The sequence below is a fragment of the Protopterus annectens genome, chromosome 4.part0 (assembly GCF_019279795.1).
Source record: "Protopterus annectens isolate FY-2018-M chromosome 4.part0, PAN1.0, whole genome shotgun sequence".
Classification (NCBI taxonomy): domain Eukaryota; kingdom Metazoa; phylum Chordata; order Ceratodontiformes; family Protopteridae; genus Protopterus; species Protopterus annectens.
Genome location: NC_056733.1, coordinates 650,995,484 through 651,022,110, shown reverse-complemented (window position 1 = coordinate 651,022,110; position 26,627 = coordinate 650,995,484). Strand labels below are relative to the sequence as shown.

At 44.5% G+C, this 26,627-nt stretch overlaps 1 protein-coding gene across 1 annotated transcript in view; it reads right to left on the bottom strand.

Moving 5' to 3' along the window:
* The window catches only part of LOC122799503 (MLX interacting protein), a gene marked incomplete in the record, with an annotated part of 1,086,811 nt that overhangs the window by 839,252 nt on the left and 220,932 nt on the right, over positions 1 to 26,627 (bottom strand). Inside the window, 1 exon segment of the mRNA XM_044068616.1 lies at positions 6,960 to 7,049. Coding sequence (XP_043924551.1) covers positions 6,960 to 7,049 — 90 coding nt within the window.

The following is a 26,627-nucleotide window of genomic DNA, read 5'->3' as shown; positions in this document are numbered from 1 at the left end:
TGTGGCAAGAAAGACTGAATAAAATGGCGTCGGCTGCATGTTTTATACCCCTGACGACCCAACGTCATGGAAGAGGAGACAGAAACCGACGCAGGACCCAAGACTTTGCTATTCAGGCTGACTGAGGGCAACCTGCCAACAGATTACCCTAAATGTAATGACTGCAACAGTGAAACACGAAGAACATCTGCCAGATTTCAAAAGGTATATAACTCTCTTCCCAAATCCATCTAATGCCCTGAACCTTCTTGTCAGGAAGAAAAGTGAGAACTGCAGCTGTCTTTTTCAGAAATGGGACAAAGAAAGGGAAATTACAGTAGGATTTGCATTCAAGTTTGTATACAAATCCTCTCTGTTATCTGAGACTTCTACCTCTGTAAGCAAGGGAATTTTTATCTAAGTCTAAGCAGCAGATAGGTGGGAAATCCCAAAGTAAAAGCACTTGAAAATTTAGCAAATAAAAGTTATGCACTCACCATAACTATGCATCAGTGTTGCCCATTTTCATTCTTCAACTGAGGAGTCTCAGATCCGACCTTGGATCCAGCTCAGTCACATTTACTTAGACTTTCAGATCAAACTCTCAAGCTCCTCCCTTTACTCATAATGCCTCAAAACCCTGTAGTACCTCAGAGAGAGTTTACTGTCCCAAAAGCAGAAAGACTAACCATAGCCAATAAAGAATGAAAGCCAGTAGGAAGTATAGGAGCTCAAACAGGAGCAGCAGTTCCAAAAAATACTATCAGATCACTCTCAGATGAAAGGACAGAGGGAAAAAGGGTGGGAAGTTGAGTAAGAATGAAAATAGACAAAACAGATGCACAGTTATGGTGAGCACATAACTTTTATATACGATGATGCCATTTTCATTAATTTCTCAAGTGATGAGACAGAGTCCCAGGCTACAAGAACCTTTGGTGGCCCTCATAGAAGGATATTTCAAAGTATTGCAGAACAAAAGGCAGCCCTGTTTCTGGAGATCAAATCCAACTTGTTAACGGGCAATAAATGTATGAGCACTGGACCAAGTGGCTGCAGCACAAATGTCATCAATGGAAGCTCTGGAGCAAAAAAGCATAAGTAGCAGCCATGGCTCTAGCGGACTGAGCCTTTTGGGGGTCTGGGCAAGGAAAGGCCTCCCTGACTATAAACAAATGAAATGCAATCTGTTAGCCATTTTGCTAAGGTAACTTTGGAAACTTGTTTTCCCAAACTGTTGAAGGCACAGGAGATGAACTACTGATCTGTTTTTCTAAAATCCTTTGCACTATGGCAATAAAAACAAAACTGTCTATGCACATCTAAGAGATGAAGCATGCATTACAACTTTGTTTCACAAGTTGGGGAGGAAAACAGGTAAGTTGATGGACTGATTGATGTTCACCTCTGAGTTTACTTTAAGCAGAAAAAATAAGTTATGCACTCACCATAACATTCTATCCGTGTTGTCCATTTTCATTCTTCCTCAACTGTTAGGTATGGATTCGACTCGGCCATTACTAAAACTTGTGGTAACCAAAAAGATCTCAAGCCTCTCCCTTGCCCATAATGCACCAACCCCAACATACCCAGATCTTGTTTGCTGATTTTACTTGAAGGGATATCTACCCATATGCATATATAAAAATGTTTATGTTCTATAGAGGAAACTATACCTGGCGCTCAATCATAAAGGACAGTAGTGTTCTTACAATGTTGCGTTCTTCCAGAAGTTTGTCGAAACAAAGGATGGGAGTTTGGTGGACGGAAAGTTGAGGAATAATGAAAATGGACAACACAGATGGAATGTTATGGTGAGTACATAACTTCTTTATCTGATGTTATCAATTTTCATTCTATCCTCAACTACTGGAGCATAGTCCCCAGCTACCTAGGACCCTGGGTGGACTCTAAGGAAGGATATTCCCAAGCACAGTTGAGCCAAATGCTGCTCTACCCTTGAGACCAGATCTAACTTGTAATGAATGATAAATGTATGAGGATTCGCCTAGTTTACAGCTGAAAATATGTCATCCATGGAAGCTCTGCATAGAAAGACTGAAAAAGTTGCCATGGACTTAGCTGAATGGGCTCTTACAGGTTTTGTTAAGGCCAGACCCAGTTTGTTATAGATAAAAGAAATGCAATCCATCAGCCATCTGGCTAGAGTTACTTTTGCCACTGGCTTTCCTAATTTCAATTTTGCAAAAGAATCAAACAATTGGTCTTTCTGATTTCTTTTGTTCCATGTAAATAAGTGTAATTGTCTGCGAACATCCAATAAATGCAACATATATTCACTTTTCTTTGTAAATTTAGAAAAGAATACTGGCAAATTAATGGATTGACTGACAGGATTCTGACACCACCTTGGGAAGGAAAGACGCATTTGTTCTTAGTGTTACTCTATCCTTATGAAAAATCAAGTATGGAGGTTTCAATGACAAGGCTTGAAGTTCTGAAATTCTTGTAGCTGAGGTAATGGCCACTAGAAACATAGTTTTCCAAGTCAGGAATTTAAGGTCATATTTCGCTGATGGTTTGAAGGGGGAATGAATTAAGGCTTGCAGTACCAAGTTCAAATCCCGTGGTGGAGTAGGGTCTTTATATGTGGGTCTCAAATAGAAGAGTGCCTATCAAAAGTGCTTTACAATATTTAGAAGAGGCCATGGAATAATTTTCAAATCCAATATGAAAATTAGATATTGCTGCCAATTGAACCTTAATGGTAGAACTCACCTCCTCATTAAGGATCAAAGCTAAAAATTCCAAAATGTTATGTACTGTAACTGAAAAAGGGTCAGTATGTTTTTGTTGTGCCCAGTAAACCTTTTCCATTTATTTGTACAAAGCTTTCTTGCTGAAGGTTTATAGGAAAATAAAAGTATATGATGAACAGGTGGAGAATACAGGCTGTCTGGCTATTAACCAAACTGGAGAAACCACACTGTTAAGCTTGAGGTTCAAGATATCCAGACGAGCCACGTCTGTCGGATGTGACTGGAAATCTGGAAACGGATCTAGTATCCATGGTTGGCAAAGATGGTGAGGCCACAAGAAGGGGAACAAAATCTTACAAGGCCAGTAAAGTGCAATAAGGATGACGTTGCTCTTCAACCTGGTGGCCTTCTGCAGGAATTTTGGAATCAGAGGAATTGGAGGGTAAGCATAAAGCAGACCGCGAGGCCAATCATTTAGTGTCCCCCGGTGATTACCCTGAGGAGGAATTAGAATAAAGCTACTGTTGCATTTGTTGTTTAGGAGAGAATCAAAAAGATTGCAGGAAACTGATTCCATCGGCAGAAAATTATTTCTGCCACTTTCCTGTTGAGAGACCACTTGTGAGGTAGAAGAATGGATCTGTGAGGTAGAAGAATGGATCTGCTCAGTTTGTCTATCACTTTGGTTTTCCCTGGAATGTGCGTTGCTATGAGAAAGCGATTGGATAAGATCGCCCATTGCCACACACTGAGTGCGTCCCGACACAAAGGGTATGATCTGGTCCCTGCTTCTTTGTTGCTACACCAAAAGTACAGTTGTGTATACTTACTATAAATGTAGATGTTCGAGTGTATTCACTGTTGCAGTCATCACATTTGGGTTATCTGCTTGCAGTAGCCCTCAGTCGGCCTGATTAACAAAGTCTTAAGTCCTGCGTTGGCTGCCGTCTCATCTTCCATGACGTCAGGCAGTCAGAGGTATAAAGCATGCAGCCGACGCCACTTTTAACAGTTTATCTTGCCCCAGATGTTAGGTGCCCCCACAATGGGAAGCAATTGTATACAAGGTTACACCTCCAACAAAAAGCAAATACTCCAGAAAGCTTTAGCTATAGTAAACAAGAATAGAAGTATAGACAATAGAAGTCAGGGAGGCTGGAGGGAGGGTAACCAGGACTGCAACAGTGAATACACTCGAACATCTACATTTATGGTAAGTGTACACAACTGTACTATGTTCTTCGTGTTTCACTGTTGCAATCATCACATTTGGTTAGATTCCAAAAGCTAAGGATGGGAGGAGGCAATCAGATAGCATTAGGACCAGCTATAGGGCCCTGCAGGGTTGCAGTGCCAAATGGTAATGCTTAGTGAAGGTATGTACTGAACTCCAGGTAGTAGCGTCTAGGATGTCTCTGGTAGGGACACCTCTGAGAAAGGCTGTAGAGGTACATACAGCCCTGGTTGAATGTGGTCTTATCCCCTGTGGGGTAGGTTTTCCATGGGGCTTATAGCAGAAATGAATGCAATGGCCAATCCACTTAGAAATGGTTTGCTTTGAAATAGCTTTCCTCTCTGCCCCTGCAGCAAATGCAACCATCAGCTGTTTAGATTTCATTTGAGGTTTAGTCCTGTCCAAGTAAAATCTAAATTGTCTATGCACGTCCAAGGGGTACATTATTCGTTCCCCTTTGTTCTGTGGATTAGAAAAGAAAGTTGGCAAATGAACAGACTGATTAAGGGCCACACTGGAGAGCACCTTGGGCATGAAGGAGGGATTGGTCCTGAGGGACACCCTGTCCGCATGAAAGATGAAAGGCTCCACAGCCATGAGGGCCTAAAATTCAGACAACTCTTCTTGCTGAAGTGATGGCTAGAAGGGAAGCTGTTTTTCAAGAAAGGAATTTCAACTCTGCACTTGCAGCTGGGTTGAAGGGAGGTAGAATGAGCTTTTCCAATACAAAGTTAAGGTCCCAGGCTGGAGTAGGGGCTCTCCTGGGTGGTCTTAAGTTTTATTTTTGGCCCCTCTGAGGAATTGCTTCAGCAGCGGATGAGAGAAGAGGGGTGGTTCTGTGTTGAAATGGCTGAGGCATGAATTTTGATGGAGGCAAAAGAAAAGCCCTTTTGAAGCATCCCAGTTAAGTATTGAAAAATCTGAAGTAAATTGGGCGCTGCTGTGCCTATGCCATGAGTCTGGCTCCAGGAACAGAATCTTTTCCATTTTTCAGCATAGGATTTTCTAGTAATATGCCTCCTTGCCTCCAGAATGACATCCATCACTTGCTTAGTGAGGGATGGGAATGGTGAGATCACGTAATTAGCCAGGCTGCCATGTTCAGGGTTTAAAGCTGTGGGTGTAGAATCTGGCCCTCCTGCTGAGACAGTAGAGCAGGGGTCTGAGGCAGGTGCCAGCAGTAACACACTGCACAAGAGGGGGTACAGCAGTGTTGGTGTGGCCAGTCTGGTGCAATCAGTATTGTCCTTGGTTTGTCCTGTTGGATCTTTAGTAGTACCTTGGAGAGGAGAGGCAGAGGGGGAAAGACGTAAACTGATAGTTTTTCCAGGTGAAGGACAGGGCATCCACTTTCAAAGCTTGTTTGTGGGGAGTCCTTGTGCAGAATTTATCCAATTGATAGCTCTGGGGGGAGGCAAACAGGTATATCTCTGGGCTCGCCCATTTGTTTCTCAACATGTTGAATATCTTTGGTTCTAGTCTCCACTCATGTGGGTCCATGAGATTTCTGCTTAGGTCGTCTGCCAGTGTATTTGGCTTTCCCGGCAGGAATTGAGCCTGTAGGTGCACTTTCCACTCGTGTGGATCCATGAGATTTCTGCTTAGGTCATCTGCCAGTGTATTTAGCTTTCCTGGCAGGAATTGAGCTTGTAGGTGCACTTGGTTGCTCACGGGCTGTGTTCCACAGAACCATAGCTAGCCTGCAGTGAGGGTAAGAGTGGGTTCCCCCCTGCTTGTTTATGTACCACATAACAGTGGTGTTTGTCCGTCTTTACCAATAACTGTCCTGGAAGAATGTGGTCCTTGAAGGCCGCCAAGAGCATACTGTACAGCTAACATTTCTTTTTGATTGATATTCAGGTGCATTTGACTTGGGTTCCATTTGCCCTGAATGCACTGCCCTGCCAAGTGAACCCCCCATGCATAGTCTGAAGCATCTGTTGTTGGGGTTTGGGCGGCAGGGGGTAGAGTGAATGGCAGTCCCTTGTTGTGGTGGCAGGTCTCTGCCCACCAAAGGAACTCTATCCGTAGACAAGGTATGATAGGAATCACTGATTCTAGATCCTGAGAATGTTGACACCATAGGCTTTTTAGATACCATTGTAGTTTCCTCATATGCAGTCTAGCATATGGAATTAGAAGAATGCAGGAGGCCATGAACCCCAAAGGCTTGCAGTATTTGTCTTGCAGATAGCAGGGTGTTTGTGGCCATAAGTTTGAAGTAAGCTGTCCAGTGAACTTGTTTCTCTGGCATGAGGGAAGCCTTCTGGGAATTTGTGTTCAGGCTTGCTCCCAGGAATACAATTTGCTGGCAGGGTACCAGATGTGATTTCTTTTCGTTTATGGTATACCCCAGGGAAGTTATCACTTTTTGTATAAACGCCAGATGATTCAATAGTATGTCCTGGCTTTCTGTCTGAATTAGACAATCATCCAGGTATGGGTATATTTGAATATTTCTTTGCCTGCGAAATGCAATGACTGGAGCTAGGCACTTTGTGAATACCCACTGAACTAAGAGCTGTGAGGCACAGCAAACAAAAACATGATGGTTGATTTCTTCACAGAACAAGATCCTGGAAGTTCCAGAAAACATGGCATAGGAAAACAAGAGTGCTAATGTTAAGGAACAGGTGAAGACAGCTATTGGGTAAGCACTTTATAGGCACAGGAATGTTAAGACCAGATCAGCCTAGCAGTTCTCATTTGTTTCACTTCCAAAAGCCTGAATGCCAAACGCCTACTCCAGGCAGCACAACGGTGAAGGGAGAGATGCTGCTAACAATGGCGACATGCAGGCCTCAGTGTAGGTACAGAAATTTGTGTGGCCACAAAAATATCCTGGCTCATGAACTGATCTGACTGTCATAGTCCCTGCCAGCAACAGATACTAACATCAGACAAGGTCTGCAATGGGTAGACTATCACACCAAACATTCAAACACTTATTGGTGACCCAGATTTCTCAGAACACATATCTGTATCTAGTTATTTAAACATAGACAAGCAGTAAGCTCAACACTCACTTTGGAAATCTTCAAATGTATCCACAAAGTCCAAGTTTGGCTGAAGAGGTGATAGCCCAGGTTGAATCATATCTGCATTTCCTGAATGTGCTGCAAAATAAAAATGTTTACATTTTTAATGCACATACTTTAACTTTCAAAGCAAGAATGACTCATTAAAACAGCAATTAATAGCAATGCTTAAAAATAAAATTAAATATCAACAGTCACAACATTCTGAAATATTTCAAATTAAGAAAACCATTAACAGGCAATCTGTGTGAATATAAGGAAAAGCACAACTAAGTTTGTTATGAATCAAAATCACAGGCTGAAATCCTATCTCAAGTGTTATCTATCACACCTGTAAAATAAGAACTATACTGCAATCACTGTGAAATAATTCCGTTATGGGAAAAGTATAGCACTTCTTCAGTAATACATCTGTGAAGGAGTCTCACAGGGAAGAAACACTTCTGGGAGAACACAGTCAAGAATGTCAAGAATCTACCACTGACAAAATCTTGGACCCATTTTTACTAAGCCCTGCCAACTATGCCAGTCATCACTGGGATTATTTTACTTACTACAGTCAACTGAAAGCAACACTGGTACACAAAAATACATTTGACATGTGGGCCACTACTTGTACTTACAAATTACTCCGGACAGCAAGAGCAACTGAATTTGGTAAGGTGACTTATTTAGAACTGCTTTTTAAACATGACACTGCACCACACATTGAGCAGTACTTCAGTGTGATAATGTATATGTGTAAAAGCCATTACATGTATGAGAAGCCAAGGGGCAGGCTCAAAATAGCATGTTTATTTCTGGTTGCACATTTTCATCACTACTGGCTTCACAACTAGTATATTCAACATCAACATGGACAGAGGTTATATTCTGTAGACAATTTTGCTTTAAAAAGAATGTGGTGTGCAATACTTACACAATGGTGATATCCTTTTACCCAAGTCATGCTGTTGCAGTATTAACTTAAAAACTGCTGCTGCAGGTCACATAAATTTAATCTCCTCAATTAAGTATACGTTTTAACCTACAGAAACGTTTACGTAACAGTTAAGTAATACAGCATCATCATAAAACATTTTTTAAATTAATATCCTTTTGCCTCCTTATCTTGCTGAATAGCTCCCTTCCCAAAGTTTTTTCTTTGTTTTTCTACCTGCTGACCATTCCCCCATCTCAAGTCTATCAATTCCCGGAAAAGCATGGCACCTGCACTGCAAGGGGATTACTGCCAGGAGGAAGCCACCATTCCGGCAGATGTGAAAGATATTTTCTACCACACTCTGCATCCAACTGCCACGGCGGTGTGACATGTCTTCGTTCTGACCACTTGACAGTATTACATTAACTTCCCCCCCACCAGACTTGTGCTATCTGTGACATACATACAGGCCCTAATCATATCCAAGCAGAAGACTACTCAAACAACCATCCCCACTAAATCGACATTATTCATGATGGAGTTAAGAAGCATTTCAATAACCTATTTCCTTTCTCCAGCGTAAATGTCTGCACTTCCATTACCATGGAGGACACCTTCACTGTAACAGTGTATGCTTCCTCCAATTCGCATGCTAAATCAGGGTAATTTGAAACACAGAAAAAATAAAACACCTAGAGTCTACTGGGCGGTAGACTCTAGGCGTTTTATTTTTTTCTGTGCAAGTTTGAGAGTTTGTAATTTGAAACAGTTTGGGTTTCAACCCTCTGCACCACAGAAGTGATCTTACTGAAATGTTAATCTCTTAAGGGACCTTAGACAGAGGTCCACAAATGAATGCCCAATGACAACTAGCAGTACCTGTAAGGATAAAGTACAGTTGTGTATACTTACCATAAATGTAGATGTTCGAGCATTCAGTTGCAGTCATCACATTTGGGTTATCTGCTTGCAGTAGCCCTCAGTCGGCCTGATTAACAAAGTCTTGGGTCCTGCGTCGGTTGCAGTCCCTTCTTCCGTGACGTCAGGGGTATAAAACATGCAGCCGACGCCATTACATCAGTTTTTCTTGCCTCAGATGTCAGGTGCCCCCTAATGGGAAGCCATAAAATCGATAACTATACAAGGTTATAACTCCAACAGAAAAGCAAATACACCAAAAAGCTTTTGAGCATAATAAAGGAGAGTAGAGATACAGCCAAAATAGGTAAGGGGGCTGGAGGGAGGGTAACCAATACTGCAACAGTGAATACACTTGAACATCTACATTTATGGTAAGTGTACACAACTGCACTATGTTCTTCGTGTTTCACTGATGCAGTCATCACATTTGGGTAGATTCCTGAAGCTAAGGATGGGAGGAGGAATTTAGATAGCATTAGGACCAGCTATAAGGCCCGGCAAGACTGCAGTGGCAAAGCCAGCTCTGGATTTAGAGAAAATTGGCAGATGGCAATGCTTGGTGAAAGTATGGACAGAACTCCAGGTAGCAGCTTCTAGGATATCCCTGGTAGGGGCACCTCTGAGAAAGGCTGTAGAGGTAGATGCAGCCCTAGTTGAGTGGGGTCTGATCCCCTGTGGGATAGGTTTTCCATGGTGCTTGTAGCAGAAATGAATGCAATGGCCTATCCATTTGGAAATGGTTTGCTTTGAAATAACCTTCCCCTCTGCCCCTGCAGCAAATGCCACCAGCAGTTGTTCAGATTTCCTTTGAGGTTTAGTCCTGTCCAAGTAGAATCTAAGTTGTCTGTGCACATCTAATGATTGCAGTATCCGTTCTCCTTTGTTCCGTGGATTAGAAAAGAATGTTGGCATATGAATGGACTGATTAAGGGTCACACTGGATACCACCTTGGGCATGAAGGAGGGATTGGATCTTGAGGGACACCCTGTCCGCATGAAAGATGATGAAAGACTCCACTGCCATAAGGGGCTGTAATTCAGATACACTTCTTGCTGAAGTTATTGCTAAAAGGAAAGCTGTTTTCCAAGTAAGGAATTTTAAGTCTGCAGTAGCAGCTGGCTCGAAAGGGGGAAGAGCGAGTTTCACCAATTCAAAGTTAAGGTCCCAGGCTGGAGTTGGAGCTCTCCTGGGTGGTCGTAAGTTTTTGGCCCCTCTGAGGAACTGCGTAAGCAGTGGATGAGAGAAGAGGGGAGGTTCTTTGTTATAATGAGCTAAAATGGCTGAGGCGTGAATTTTGATGGAGGAGAAGGATAGACCCTTGTGAAGCATCTCAGTTAAGTATTGTAAAATCTTAGGTAAATCAGGCACTGCTGTGCTCATCCCTTGAGATTGGTTCCAGGCAAAGAATCTTTTCCATTTTTCAGCGTAAGATTTTCTAGTACTAGGCCTCCTTGCCTCTAAAATGATATCAATCACTGGTTTACTGAGAGATGGTACAGGAGAGATTAGGTAATTAGCCATGCTGCTAGGTTCAGTGTTTAATGCTGAGTGTGCAGAATCTGGTTCTCCTGCTGAGACAATAAGGTAGGAGTCTGAGGCAGGTTCCATGGGGCCAACAGTGACACACTGCGCAAGAGGGGGTACCAGTGTTGGCGAGGCCAGTCTGGTGCAATCAAAATCATCCTTGGTTTGTCTTGTTTGATCTTTAGTAGTACTTTGGAGAGCAGAGGCAGAGGAGGAAAGGCATAAACTGACAGGTTTTTCCAACTGAAGGACAAAGCATCCACTTTCCAAGTTTGTTTGTGGGGAGTCCTTGTGCAAAATTTGTCCAATTGATAGTTCTGGGGGGAGGCAAACAGGTCTATATCTGGGCTCCCCCATTTGCTTGTCAACATGTTGAAAATCCTTGGTTCCAGTTTCCACTCGTGTGGGTCCATGAGGTTTCTGCTTAGTTTTAACGGATCCAGTATGCAGTACAGCTTTCGCCCAAAAACAAAATAGGCAGCCACAAGAGTACACAAATTTATTAGTTTCTGCTTAGTTTGTCTGCCAGTGTATTTAGTTTTCCTGGCAGGAACTGAGCTTGTAGATGCACTTGGTAGCTAAGGGCTGTTTTCCACAATGCCATGATATGCAGGTGCATTTGACTTGGGTTCCATTTGCCCTGAATGCACTTCCCTGCCAGGTGAGCCCCTCATGCATAGTCTGATGTGTCTGTTGTTAGGGTTTGGGTGGCAGGGAGTAGTGTGAATGGTAATCCCTTGTTTTGGTGGCAGGCCTCTGCTCACCAAAGGAACTCTAGACGTAGGCAAGGTATGATGGAAATCATTGCTTCTAGACCCTGAGAATGTTGACATCATAGGCTTTTTAGATACCATTGTAGTTTCCTCATATGCAGTCTTACATATGGAATTAGAAGAATGCAGGAGGCCATGAAACCCAAGGTTTGTAGTATTTGCCTTGCAGATAGCAGGGTTTTTGTGGCCACTTGTTTGAAGTAGGTTGCCAAATGAATTTGTTTCTCTGGGGTAAGGAAAGCCATCTGGGAAGTTGTATTCAAGCTTGCTCCCAGGAATATAATTTGTTGACAGGATACCAGGTGTGATTTCTTTTCGTTTATGGTGTACCCCAGACAAGTTAGCACCCTTTGTACAAAGACCAGATGATTCAAAAGTATGTCCTGGCTTTCTGCCTGAATTAGACAATCGTCCAGGTATGGGTATATTTGAATATTTCTTTGCCTGTAAAATGCAATGACTGAAGCTAAGCACTTTGTGAATACCCTGGGGCTGTAGATAAGCCTAAGGGCAGTGCAGAGAACTGATAGTGTGTGTAGCCTGCTTTGAAGCATAGGTATCTTCTGCAAGACTCCCTGATTGGGATGTGCAGGTATGCTTCCTTTAAATCTAGTGTTGCCAACCAGGCGTCTTTGCCTAGCAAAGGGAGCAAATGGTGAAGAGTCAGCATCTTGAATTTTTGGAATCACCAAAAAGGTGTTAGAGTGGACAGGTCCAGGATAGGACACCATGAATGGTCTTTTCTGGGTACCAGGAAAAGTCTCGAGTAGAAAAGTACAGTTTTGTACCTACCATAAATGTAGATGTCCGAACAGGATAGCATCTGCAGTCATAACAAATGGGTTGTCCTGTCGTCAGGCAGCCCTTCGGTCGGCCGGATTCCAAAGTCTGGGTCCGGCCTCGGCTGATGTCGCACTTCACCCGACGTCATCTCTGCTGGTCTTCGGGTATAAAGGCATCAGCCGACGCCATTTTCCTCAGTGTTTCTTGCCCCAGATGCCAGTTGCCCTCTAGGAAAGCTAAATTTTGGATAAATGCCAATGTTTCCAAAATAGTAGAAGGCAAACACAAAAATAAGCATGTATGTACATATATACAAACAAATACACCATAAGAGACTCCCCCCCCAGCTAGCTATTAGGAGGGTAAATACCCTAGGAGTACCACAGAGGGAAGGAGAGTGGGTAATCCTGACTGCAGATGCTATCCTGTTCGGACATCTACATTTATGGTAGGTACAAAACTGTACTATGTCCTTCAAGGATGCATCTGCAGTCATAACAAATGGGTAGAATACCATAGCCAAACTAGGGGAGGAGGAAGAAGAATTATGGTGTAGTTAGGATCCCTTGCAATACAGCAGTGGCAAACCCTGCTCGGGATCTAGAGTATAGAGGCAAATTATAATGCTTGGCAAATGTATGCACGGAGGTCCAAGTAGCCGCCTCAATAATGTCCTTGGTTGCCACTCCTCGTAAGAAAGCTGTGGTAGTGGCTGTAGCCCTTGTAGAATGAGGTCTTATGTTCTGTGGAACTGGTTTTCCATGGTAGGAGTAACAGAATCTTATGCAATTTCCTATCCATTTGGAGATTGTCTGTTTGGAAATTGCTTTTCCTTCCCTTCCTGTTGCATAGGCTACTAAAAGCTGGTCAGTTTTTCTGTTACTTTTGGTTCTGTCCAGGTAGTAGCGTAACTGTCTATGTACATCCAAGGTATGCAGCAGCCTTTCCCCTGTTCTGTGGATTGGGAAAGAAGGTAGGTAGGTGGATTGCCTGGTTTAAAGACACTCTGGATACCACCTTAGGCATAAATGTAGGATTAGTTCTCATGGACACTATCTTGATGGAAGATTAGGAAGGGTTGTACTGCCATTAAGGCCTGTAGTTCTGAAACCCTCCTTGCTGAAGTAATTGCCAGTAGGAAAGCAGTTTTCCATGATAGGTGTTGAAGATCTGCTGTTGCTGCTGGTTCAAAAGGAGGGAGTGTCAATTTTTCTAGCACAAAGTTCAAGTCCCATGCTGGTAATGGTGGTTTCCTAGGAGGTTTTACATTCTTGATCCCTCTGAGGAATTGCCTAAGTAGAGGATGCGAAAAGACAGGTGGATCGAAGCTGTATTCTGCGGAAATAGCTGATGCATGTATCTTGATGGAGGAATAGGACAGGCCCGTATGTAGAAGCTCTGCCAAGTACTCCAGGATGTTAGCAATATCTATGTTCGAGACATCTTTTCCTCTTTCAGTACTCCAAATGACAAACCTTTTCCATTTTCCTGCATAGTTCCTTCTTGTTGAAGGTCTGCGGGCTTCAAGGATAATGTCTTTAACCCTTTGGGATAAGTCTGGGTTAGTAGCTGTTATGTGATGTTCCAGGCAGTCAGTTGCAAGGTTTTTAGGTTTGGGTGCATGATGTTGTAATTGTTCTGAGTTAACATCAAAGGCATCAGGGGTATTGGCCACATTCTCCCCTGAGACATGCTCCTCAGCAAAGGATACCAGTGTTGTCTTGGCCAATTCGGAGCTATCAGAATTATCCTTGGACGTTCCTCTTTGATTTTTAGTAGTACCTTGTGCATCAAAGGAAGAGGTGGAAATGCATATGCTGTCAGGCCTTTCCAACTGAAGGATAGAGAGTCCACCTTCCATGCTAATGGGTGGCATGTCCTTGTGCAGAATTTTTTGAGCTGGTGATTGAGTGGGGATGTGAATAGGTCTATTTGTGGCATTCCCCATTTCTTTGTGATGGCCTTGAAGATGTCCGGGTGTAGCATCCATTCGTGAGCATCCGAGGTGGTTCTGCTTAACATGTCTGCTAGGGTGTTTTCTTTTCCCGGCACAAATATTGCCTGTAACTGGATGTTGTAGCTCAGAGCCATATTCCAAAGGTCCAGAGTCATTCTGCATAGGGGGTATGAATGAGTGCCTCCCTGTTTGTTGATGTACCACATGACTGTGGTGTTGTCTGCCCTTATCATTAAATGGCCTTCTTTGAGGAATGGTTTGAATTTCTGGATTGCTAGTTTTACTGCCAGCATTTCTTTTTGGTTTATGTGCAGGTGCAGCTGGTCTGGAGTCCACAATCCTTGTATGCACTTGTCCAACATGTGCGCGCCCCAGCCTAGGTCTGAGGCGTCCGTTGTGATGGTTTGGTTTGCTTGAAAGTTGTGGAAGGGCAAGCCTGGGTTTGACTGGCATGCTTGAGCCCACCATAGGAACTCTTGTTTCAGGCATGGGATTAGTGGGATTTCGGTTTCTAAGCTGTGCCTGTGTTGAGACCATAAATTCTTTAGATACCACTGTAGTTTTCTCATATGCAGTCTGGCATGGGGGACCAGGATTATGCATGATGCCATGAAGCCCAAGGCCTGCAGTACTTTTCTTGCTGTTAGTTTGTGCTGCTTTGTTAATGCCAAGAAGTAAAGAGGAGTTGTTCTTGTTTTTCTGCAGTTAGGAATGCCATTTGTTTTACTGTGTCCAATTCCGCACCCAAGAATGTTCTTATCTGGGATGGTATCAGTCTTGACTGTTTTAAATTGACTGTGTATCCCAGGGCTTGTAGTAAGCAAATGACTCTTTGTAAATCTGTTGTCAGCTTGCTTTTGTTGTCCGCTTGTAACAGGCAGTCGTCCAGGTATGGATAAATTTGGATTCCCTGTAGCCTGCAATGAGCGATTACTGATGCCAGGCATTTTGTGAATATTCTGGGCAGTAGATAAGCCAAAGGGCAATGCTGAGAATTGATAATGCTCTGATCCTGCAAGAAATCTGAGGTATCTTCTGCAATTTGGTCGTATGGGGACGTGCAGGTATGCCTCCTTGAGATCTAGAGTTACCAGCCAACACTCCTTGCCCAGCATGGGAAGAAGTTGCTGTAGGGTCAGCATTTTGAATTTTGGTACAATGATGTATGTGTTTAAGACGGACAGGTCGAGAATAGGTCTCCAACTTTTCTCTTTTCTTGGTACTAGGAAGAGTCTGGAGTAGAATCCTTTGCCCTGTTGTGTTATTGGTACTCTTTCCACAGCTCTCATCTTTGTTAATTGAGCTATCTGCTTTAGAGCTTCTGTTTTTTGATTTGGAGGTAGGTTTGGCATTCCTCTTTTTACTGGTAAGGTGTGGAAGTGGAACCTGTAGCCTTGGTCTATGGTTTGCAAAATCCACTTGTCTTTTGTGATATAGTGCCAATTTTTCGAAAATAAGGCTAACTTTCCGCCTAAAGGTGCTGCTATTTGCTCCCTGGTAGGCGGTGTCAGAGCCAAGTCACTGTGATTGTCCTGTTGCAGTGGCAGTGGTTGTGTCTGTGCCTCTGGTTATTGCCTTGCCACTGGCGTCCTCTATAGGCACCTCTTCTGGATTGATTTCTGCCTCTAGAGCGTCTATTCCTGCCTCTTTGAGATTTTGAGGAGTCTGGAAAGGACCAATTTTTGGCAGGCCAGTTCCTGCTAAACCTTGGGGGCTGAACCTGTAAGAAATCCTTAACTGTTTGTACAGATTTTGCCTTCTCTTCCATTTTCTTCATTACTTGCTGAGCAGGTGTACCAAATAGACTGGCCTTATCCATAGGAGCATCTAACAGCTTTGCTTTAACATGATCCGCAAAACCTGTTCCTTCAACCATGCATGCCTTCTTATCACTGTGCCAGTCATGGCTGATCTAAATGAAGCCTCCAGTGCATCATAGCCACATTTTAAAGAATGGTTACTAACCTGCTGAATGTTATTCACCATTTCTAAAACATATTTCTTATCTAAGGAGTCATCAGAGGACAGCTTCTTAGTTAACTGATCAAGCATAAACTCTTGGTATTGGATCATGTGAAACTGACAGTTTAAAGCTCTAGCTGAGAGAGTAGCAGAGGTGTAAACTTTTTCCCCATCTCTAAGGACCTGGATTCCCTTTCAGAAGGGAGAGGGTTTTTGCTGAGGTCGAAGCTACTGCCTTAGGCCCCTGGGATATAGTCTCAGGATCTGCAAGTGGGGCCTTGTATAGGTGGTGATGAGTGTCTGGCACCCTGTAAAATCTATCTGGTTTGGCAGGGGCTGGAGGTAAAGTATCAGGAGCAGTGCAAACATCATTAAATGCATCATCCACAACAGGCAGAACTGGAGGTATAGCTAAGGGCCTATGTTGTGGTAAGTGCAGAAAGGTCCTAAGCCTTTTTCTTGAATCTGAGAAATCTTGTCCCTGCCATTGGAATTGTTCTCTCATGGCATGTAAGGTTTCCCCAAAGGAAAATTCCTCTGGTGGAGAGGCAGATGGAATGGATTCTTCAGCATCGGAATCTTCATAAGTAGAAAAAGGAGCCTCTGGCTGGTCTGTAATGTCTGAGTCATCCGAAGAATCATCAGAGGACACTGGCTCGGGGGGGCTCTGCTCTAGGTCTCTTTTCTGGAGGCTGAGAGGCCCTGTCTGGGTGAGATTGGGATCCCCTAATTAAGGAGATTAAATCCTCTGCCAGAGTAAGCATTTGTGAACTAGAAGTGGGCCTATGTGAGGGGGTCTTAACAGGCACTGATTTAACAGTTTTGGCTGATTTAGCCCTGGCAAAGGCCTTTATAGACATGGCTGCAGGAGGCCTAGCAGCACCACGTGCTGGGGTAGAGACATCCAAAGGGATGGTGTCTGATAATTCACTAGGAACCACCGTAGTAGGCAAAACTTCAGAGGCCGATTCAACTAAGGTAGCAGGAGCCTCAGTAGTAGTCATGGATTCAGCTGAAGATTGACCCGTTTTCTGGGTTCCGCCGAAAACCGAGACACTCGCGGCTTGCTTAACCGTGGTTTCGGCCGAAACCGCGGACCGCGAGTGTCGGTCTTTTTCTTTGCGTTTTTTTAACAATTTGGGTAGTCTGAGGATCCGATGGCATAATGTACGCAAAATCTGAGCCGAAAAACTGTTCAGCAAACTCCGACCGACGCCTAAGCGTTCGTCGGTTGAAGGAAGCACAGGCTAAACAGGCTGCTACGTCATGGTCTGGGCCTAAACAAGGTAGGCAGTAAGAGTGGAAATCTTTATGAGGTATTTGTTTCCCACAAGTTAAACAGTTATTTACTTTTTCTGACATCGGCTGAGGCAAGAAAGAGTCCCCAACGGGGTACTTAGCTTTTTAGAAGTCTTCGAAGTAGTATTCGGTAGTAGTAATCTCTGGATCTGACCGACCAGCTTCGGGCGCCACGCGGCAAGAAAGACTGAGGAAAATGGCGTCGGCTGATGCCTTTATACCCGAAGACCAGCAGAGATGACGTCAGGTGAAGTGTGACATCAGCCGAGGCCGGACCCAGACTTTGGAATCCGGCCGACCGAAGGGCTGCCTGACGACAGGACAACCCATTTGTTATGACTGCAGATGCATCCTTGAAGGACATCCTTGTCCCTTTTCCTCTTCTGGTACCAACTGTATACCCCCCATGCTTAGGAGAGAAAGTACTTGCTTTTGGGCCTCTGCCCAATGATTTGGGGGCAGTTCTGGCCAGCCAACTGGTGAAATCTGTATCCCTGGAACACTATTTAAAACCCATTTGTCCTGGGTAATGAGTTCCCAGTTCTTTGCATGAAGGGCAATCCCCCCCCGAAAGGGGCAGACGGTTGAGAAGTGCTTGGCAGTTTTAAAAATAAGTCATTGAGGCAGTTTACCATAGGGGGTTTACTATCCCCCAGATTTGGAAGTGGAGGCCCCCCCACTGCTTAGTCCTGTGCGTACCCTGGGACTGAAGCCTGGGAGCTCTGCTGGATCTGGGTTTGGACTGATAAGAACTGGAAAAGGCAGGAAAGGACCAATTCTTGGAAGGTCAATGCCTACTAAACCTTGGAGGTTGTACTTGTAAAAGATCTAACAATTTGCATAGATTTAGCTTTTTCCTCCATCTTTTTAAGAACAACTTCTGCCTTGTTGCCAAACAGGCGTTCCTGGTTTAAGGGAGCATCCAGTAATTTAGCTTTAACATGATCTGGCAAGGATTGTTCCTTAAGCCAAGCATGCCTTCTAAGTACAGACCTAGTTACAGCAGCCTTGCAAGATGCCTCTAGTGAATCAAAACCACATTGCAAAGTATGTTTTCCAACTTGCTCAGCTGAATGCAATAAATCCTGTAAATCCTTATTTTCAGTCCAATCAGGAATCAACATCATTTTCTGTTTAAGCAATCCAAAAATATGCTGCTGATACTTTAACATATGAAACTGGCAGTTTAAGGCCCTAATGGCCAAAGTTGCAGAAGTGTATACCTTCTTACCCCATCTATCCAGCGCCCTGGAGTCTCTATCAGAGGGGGTAGGGTTTTTGGCAGTAGTAGCTTTAATGCCCTTGGGTCCCTGTGAAATGTTCTCAGGATCCGCAGTAGGATTTTTAAAAAAGAACTTATGACAGTCAGGGACCCTGTAATATCTATCAGGTTTTCTGGGAGCAGGAGGTAAAGAGTCAGGGGCCAAGCTAGATTCCGAGAAGGCATCAACAATGTCTAGTACAGGAGGTATGGCTAAAGATCTGTGCTGGGGCAGGAGTAAGAAATCCCTAAGCCTCTTTTTAGAATCAGAGTAATCCTGACTTTCCCAATGAAAATGCTCCCTGAGGGTATGCAAGGTTTCACCAAAAGAAAAATCCTCTGGGGGGATGCAGAGGGAATAGAGTCTTCAGCATCAGAAGCCTCATAGGCAGATAAGGGTAAATCCTGGTCATCAGAGGAAACAGAAAATTCAGAATCCTGGTCAGACGTATCATAAGCAAACTCAGTCCTAAGTCTCTTAGAGGTGGAAGGTTGGGTTCCCCTGATTAAAGTAATAAGGTCTTCAGCCATTCTTATCATTTGTTTTTTAGGTATAGAGGCCTGGCCATGCGGTCTGGGCATCAGTTTTCTAGGCATGATTTGAGTTTTAGGCCTTGAAGGTGAAGATGGCATCGGTTTAATACGCAAGTCAGTAGGCCTGAATACACCCTCAGGAGCCGGTGCCTGAAACGAAAATTTCAGGAGTCTGCCGACTGGCACTTGCGAACTGCTTCTGCTTCGGACACCACATGGCAAGAAAAACAGGTGTAATGGCGTCGGCTGCATGTTTTATACCCCTGACTACCTGACGTCACGGAAGAAGGGACAGCAACCGACACAGGACCCAAGACTTTGTTAATCAGGCCGACTGAGGGCTATTGCAAGCAGATAACCCAAATGTGATGACTGCAACAGTGAACACGAAGAACCTAGTACAGCTGTATACACTTACCATAAATATAGATGTTCGAGTGTATTTACAGAGGAAAAGGGACAAGGATTCTACTCAAGACTTTTCCTGGTACCTAGAAAAGACAATTCATGGCGTCCTATCCTGGACCTGTCTACTCTAAACACCCTTTTGGAGATTCCAAAATTCAAGATGCTGACTCTTCACTAATTACTTCCTATGCTAGGCAAAGATGCCTGGTCGGCAACATTAGATTTAAAAGAAGCATACCTGCACATCCCAATCAGGGAATCTTGCATAAGATACCTACGCTTCAAAGCAGGCTACACGCACTATCAGTTCTCTGCACTGCCCTTTGGCTTATCTACTGCACCCAGGGTATTCACAAAGTGCCTAGCTCTAGTTATTGCATTTTGGAGGAAAAGAATTATTCAAATATACCCATACCTGGACGATTGTCTAATTCAGGCAGAAAGCCAGGACATACTTTTGAATCATCTGGCCTTTGTAAAAAGGGTTCCAACTTGTCTGGGGTACACCATAAACGAAAAGAAATCACACCTGGTACCCTGTCAACAAATTATATTCCTGGGAGCAAGCTTGAATACAACTTCCCAGATGGCTTACCTCACGCCAGAAAAGCAAATTCATTTGACAACCTACTTCAAACAAGTGGCCACAAAAACCCTGCTATCTGCAAAACAAATACTGCAAGCCTTGGGGTTCATGGCCTCCTGCATTCTTCTAATTCCATATGCAAGACTGCATATGAGGAAACTACAATGGTATCTAAAAAGCCTATGTTGTCAACATTCTCAAGACTTAGAAACAATGATTCCTATCATACCTTGCCTACGCCTAGAGTTCCTTTGGTGGGCAGAGGCCTGCCACTAAAACAAGGGACTACCTTTCACACCACCCCCTGCCGCCCAAACCCTAACAGATGCATCAGACTATGCATGGGGGGCTCACCTGGCAGAGAAGTGCATTCAGGGCAAATGGAACCCAAGTCAAATGCACCTGCATATCAATCAAAAAGAAATGTTAGCTGTACAGAATGCTCTGACGGCCATCAAGACCACATTCTTCCAGGACAACTAATAGTAAAGACGGACAACATCACTGTTATGTGGTACAAAAACAAGCAGGGGGGTACACATTCTTACCTCCTCTGCAGACTAGCCATGGCATTGTGGAACACAGCCTTGAGCTACCAAGTGCACCTACAAGGTAAATTCCTGCCAGGAAAATTAAATACGCTGGCAGAAAGACTAAGCAGAAACCACATGGACCCGCACGAGTGGAAACTGGAACCACGGATTTTCAACATGTTGACAAACAAACGGGGGAGCCCAGATATAGACCTGTTTGCCTCTCCCCAAAACTACCAATTGGACATGTTTTGCACAAGGACTCCCCACAAACAAGCCTGGAAAGTGGATGCTCTGTCCTTCAACTGGAAAAACCTATAGTCAAACAGGACAAACCAAGGATGATTTTAATTGCTCCAGACTGGACGGCCAACACTGGTACCCCCTCCTGTGCAGTGTGTCATGGTTATCTCCATGGCACCTGCCTCAGGCTCCTTTTTCCCTGCTGTCTCAGCAGGAGAAGCAGATTCTGCACCCTCAGCTTCCAACACTGAACCTTGCAGCCTGGCTAATTACTTAATCTCTCCTTTACCATCCCTCAGCAAACCTGTGATGGATATCATTTTAGAGGCAAGGAGGCCTAGTACTAGAAAATCTTATGCTGAAAAATGGAAAAGATTCTGTGCCTGGAACCAATCTCAAGGGATGAGCACAGCAGCACCAAATTTACCTCAGATTTTACAATATTTAACTGAGATGCTTCACAAGGGCCTGTATTTTTCCTCCATTAAAATCCACACCTCAGCCATTTCAGCTCATTATAACACAGAAACTCAGCTCTTCTCTCATCCACTGCTCAAGCAGTTCCTCAGAGGGGCCAAAAATTTGAGACCACCCAGGAGAGCTCCAACCCCAGCCTGGGACCTTAACTTTGTCATGGAGAAACTCACTCTATCTCCTTTCGAGCCAGCTGCTACTGCAGATTTAAAATTTCTTTCTTGGAAAACAGCTTTCCTTTTAGCAATCACTTCAGCTACAAGGGTATCTGAATTACAGGCCCTTATGACAGTGCAGCCTTTCATCTTTCATGCGGACAGGGTGTCCCTCAGAACCAATCCATCCTTCATGCCCAAGGGGGTATCCAGTGTGGCTCTTAATCAGTCCATTCATTTGCCAACCTTCTTTCCCAATCCATAGAATAAAGGGGAACGGATATTGCATTCCTTAGATGTGCACAGACAACTTAGATTCTACTTGGACAGGACTAAACCTCAAAGAAAATCTGAACAACTGCTGGTGGCATTTGCTGCAGGGGCAGACGGGAAGGCTATTTAAAAGCAAACCATTTATAAATGGATAAGCCATTGCATTCATTTTTGCTATACGCACCATGGAAAACCTATCCCACCCAGGGGATCAGACCTCACACCACCAGGGCTGCAACTACCTCTACAGCCTTTCTCAGAGGCGTCCCTACCAGGGACATCCTAGAAGCTGCTACCTGGAGTTCTGTACACATACTTTCACCAAGCATTATCATTTGCCAATTTTCTCTAAATCCAAAGCTGGCTTTGCCACTGCAGTCTTGCAGGGCCTTATAGCTGGCCCTAATGTTATCTAAATTCCTCCTCCCAACCATAGCTTTGGGAATCTACCCAAATGTAATGACTGCAACAGTGTAACATGAACATAGTACAGTTGTGTACACTTACCATAAATGTACATGTTAAGAGTGTACTCACTGTTGCAGTCCTGGTTACCCTCCCTGCAGCCCCCTAACTTCTTTTGGCTATACCTCTACTTTCCTTTACTATGTTTAAAAGCCTTTTTGGTGTATTTGCTTTTTTGTTGGAGGTATATCTTTGTGCTTTTATGTTTAATCGCTTCCCATTGGGGGGGCACCTGACATCTGGGGCAAGAAAAACTGATGTAATGGCATCGGCTGCATGTTTTATACCCCTGACGACCTGACGTCATGGAAGAAGGGACAGCAACCGACGCAGGACCCAAGACTTTGTTAATCAGGCCGACTGAGGGATACCTGCAAGCAGATAACCCAAATGTGATGACTGCAACAGTGAATACACTAACATCTACATTTATGGTAAGTGTACACAACTGTACTTTGTGTACACTTACCATAAATGTAGATGTTCGAGTGTATTCACTGTTGCAGTCATCACACTTGGCTTATCTGCCTGCAGGAAGCCCTCACTCGGCCAGAATACCAGAGAATTAGTATTTCTGAGTCGGATGCTGTTGCTTCTTCCATGACGTCAGGTCGTCAGGGGTATAAAAACAGGCAGCCGACGCCATCAGGAGCCCCCAAATAGGGAGCTAGGAAATGGTGTGGAAAACACCACCAGTAAAAAGTAAATACACATACCAGTAGGAATAGCCATAGAGAGGAGAGACAAGAGATAGAGAAAACCAGGGGGCTGGAGGGAGGGAAACCAGGACTGCAACAGTGAACACACTCGAACATCTACATTTACGGTAAGTGTACGCAATTGTACTATGTTCTTCGAGTTTCACTGTTGTAGCCATCACACTTGGGTTGATTTCCAAAGCTGAGGAAGGGTGGAGGCAATCAAGAAGAGTTTGGGCTGGCTAGTAGGCCTTGCAAGACTGCTGTAGCAAATCCTACCATGGATTTAGAAAAGATAGGCAGGTGGTAATGCTTGGTGAAGGTGTGTGCAGAACTCCAGGTAGCAACATACATTATGTTCCTGGTAGGGACTCCCCTGAGAAATGCTGTAGAGGTAGATGTAGCCCTAGTGGAATGTGTTCTGACCACCTGAGGGGTTGGTTTTCCATGGTGCTTGTAGCAGAAATGGATGCAGTGTGCTATCCATTTCGAAATGGTTTGTTTTGAAATGGCCTTGCCCTCTGTCACTGTTGCAAAGCTGACTAGCAGCTGGTCAGAGCTTCTGAAAGGCTTAGTCCTATCAAGGTAGAACCTCAGCAGTCTGTGCACGTCCAAAGAGTGCAGGATCCTCTCCCCTTTATTCTGAGGATTAGGGAAGAAGGTAGGCAAATAGATGGATTGCTGAGAGCCACAATGGACACCACTTTAGGCATAAAGGAATAGTTAGTCCTGAGGGAGACCCTGTCAGCATGAAAAATGATGAAGGGTTCCACAGCCATGAGTGCTTGTAGCTCAGACGCTCTTCTAGATGAAGTGATGGCCAGAAGCACGGCTGTTTTCCAAGAGAGGAATTTTAACTCTGCTGATGCTGCAGGCTCAAAGGGGGGGGGGGGTAGCGTGAGCTTTTCCAACTCAAAGTTAAGGTCCCAAGCAGGGGTAGGGGCTCTTCTGGGTGGCCTTAAGTTGTTAGCCCCTCTAAGGAACTGCTTGATGAGCGGGGTGTGAAAAGAGAGATGGCTCTGTGCTGTAATGAGCAGAGATGGCAGAGGCATGGATTTTAACAGAAGATAAGGATAGGCCTCTGTGAAGTAGATCTGCTAGGTAATCCTGGATGAGAGGTAAGGAGGGATGTGCTAGTTCAGCACCTTTAGCCTGGATCCAGGAACAATACCTTTACCACTTGTCAGCATAGGATTTTCTAGTGATGGGTCGTCTGGCTTCACACGTATCATCCAGGACCTGCTTGCTTAGGCTGGCCACTGGAGGAGAGGTCAAGGAATAAGCCAGGCTGCCAGGTTCAGGGTCTGCAATTGTGGATGCAAGAACTCTCCTTCCTGAGTCAAAAGAGTTGGAATCTGAGGGAGGTGTCATGGAGGCAATGGTGACAGACTGCGCAGTAGTCGGTATCAGTGTTGGGGTAGCCAGTCTGGGCCAATCAGGATTGCCCTTGGTCTTTCCTCCCTTATTTTGAATAATACCCTTGTAAGAAGAGGTAGAGGGGGAAATGCATAGCTCGAGAGGTTTACCCATTGGAAGGATAGGGCATCCACTTTCCAGGCCTTGCTGTGAGGTTCCCTGGTGCAGAATTTGCTGAGCTGGTGGTTGTTGTGGGAGGCAAATAGGCCCACCTTCGGGGTACCCCATTTCTGGGTTATGAGGCTGAAGGTGTTGTGGTTTAATTTCCACTCATGTGGGTCTAAGAGATTTCTGCTCAAGTTGTCTGCCAGAGAGTTTTGGTTGCCTGGCAGGAATTGTGCTAGCAGGTGAAAATGCATGGCTGAGGTCGTGTTCCAAAGGGTCATGGCTAGCCTGCAGTGCGAGATCCCGCCTGTTTGTTGATGTACCACATCACTGTGTTGTTGTCTGTTTTGAGTAGTAGAGGCCGCAGAGAGAGTAGGGATCTGAAAGCTGTCAGAGCATGCTGAACAGCTAGCATCTCTTTTTGGCTGATGTGCATATTGATTTGGGCTCCAGTGGCCCTAAATGCACCTGCCGTCCAGGTGTGCACCCCAGGCATAGTCTGATGCGTCTGTGGTTAGGATCTGGGCAGCATGGGGTTGTGAAAAGGGAAGTCCCTTGTTGGGGTTGCATGCTCCTGCCCACCAAAGGAAATCTTTCCTTAGACAAAGTATCATAGGTATAATAGTTTACAGGTCCTGAGAATGTTGACACCAAAGGCTCTTTAAGTACCACTGAAGTTTTCTCACATGCAGCCTGGCATATGGAATTAGTAGAATGCAGGAGGCCATGAACCCTAGAGCTTGCAGGATTTTCCTTGCAGGTAACTGGGTTCTGTTGGCCAGTTGAGAGAAGTAGCCTGTCAGATAGGCTTGTTTTTCTGGAGTAAGGAATGCCATCTGGGATGCTGTGTCCAGGCTTGCTCCCAGGAATACAATTTTCTGAATGGGGACTAGTTTGGATTTCTTTTCGTTTATAGTGTACCCCAGTGAGGTCAGTAGGTCCTTTACAAATGTCAGGTGCTGCAACAGCTTTTCCTGTCTGCCTGAATCAGGCAGTCATCCAAGTAGGGGTAAATTTGAATATTTTTTTGTCTGCAAAAAGCAATGGCTGGAGCCAGGCATTTTGTGAAAACTCTGGGAGCAGTGGATAAGCCAAATGGAAGTGCAGAGAACTGATAATGCATAGATCCTGCCATGAAATGTAGATATTTCCCGCAACAGTCTTTGATTGGGTTGTGCACATAGCCCTCTTTTAAGTCCAGGGTGGCTAACCAGGCATCTTTGGACAGCATAGGAAGAAGTTGCCGGAGGGTGAGCATTTTGAATTTTGGTACCACCAGGAAGGTGTTTAAAACGGATAAGTCTAAGATTAGGTGCAAAGTGCCCTCTTTTCTGGGTACCAAGAAAGGTCTGGAATAGAAAACGTGGCCTATCTGGTCTGCTGAATTGTCCTCATGGAGAGCAGGGAATGGTCTTGGTTTTGTGCCTCTGCCCACTGGTTTGGAGGAAGATCTGGGAACCCTTTTGGGGTTGGCAGTGTGTGGAAATAAAATTTGTACCCCAGGGACACTATGTTGAGGACCCAACGATCGTTGGTGATGGAGGCCCAGTTTTTTGCAAGGGAGGCAAGTTCTCCTCCTAGGGATACAAGCAGGTGGGCAAAGGTAAGAGGTGTATTGGAAAAGTCATTGTGAATTATTTCCATAAGGGGGTGGCTTAGCATTCCCTGTTTTAGGAGTGGACGTACTCCATTGCTTAGATCTCTGCATTCCCTGGGACTGCTGTCTGGGGGGGGGGGGGTCTGCTTCCCCTAGGTCTAGTCTGAGGCAGCCTTGAGGGGGCTGGAAAGGACCAATGTTTTGAGGTGCAATGCCTACTGAATCTCGGAGGCTGGACTTGCAAAAAGTCTAACTGTCTGCATAGACTTAGCTTTTTCTTCCATCTTTTCTAAAACTTCCTCTGTTTTGGTGCCAAACAGGTTGTCTTTGTTCAGTGGTACATCCAATAGTTTTGATTTGACTTGATCTGGCAAGGTCTGTTCCTTAAGCCAAGCATGTGTTCTAATTAAAGAACTCGTGACTACTGCCCTGCAGGATGCTTCTAGGGTGTCAAACCCACATTGCAGGGTATGCTTAGAAACTTGGCTTGCAGAATGCATAAGCTCCTGTAATTCTTTATTTTCTGCACAGTCTGGGAAGGTAGACAATTTTTGTTTAATAAGTTCATTGTATGTTGCTGGTATTTCAGCATGTGGAACTGACAATTTAATGCTCTAATGGCAAAAGGTGCAAAGGTGTATACATTTTTACACCATCTGTCTAAAGCTCGGGAATCCCTGTCCGAAGGGGTGAGATTCTTAGCTGTGGTTGTTCTTAATCCTTTAGCTCCTTGGGAGATGACCTCTGGGTCAGCAGTGGGATTTTT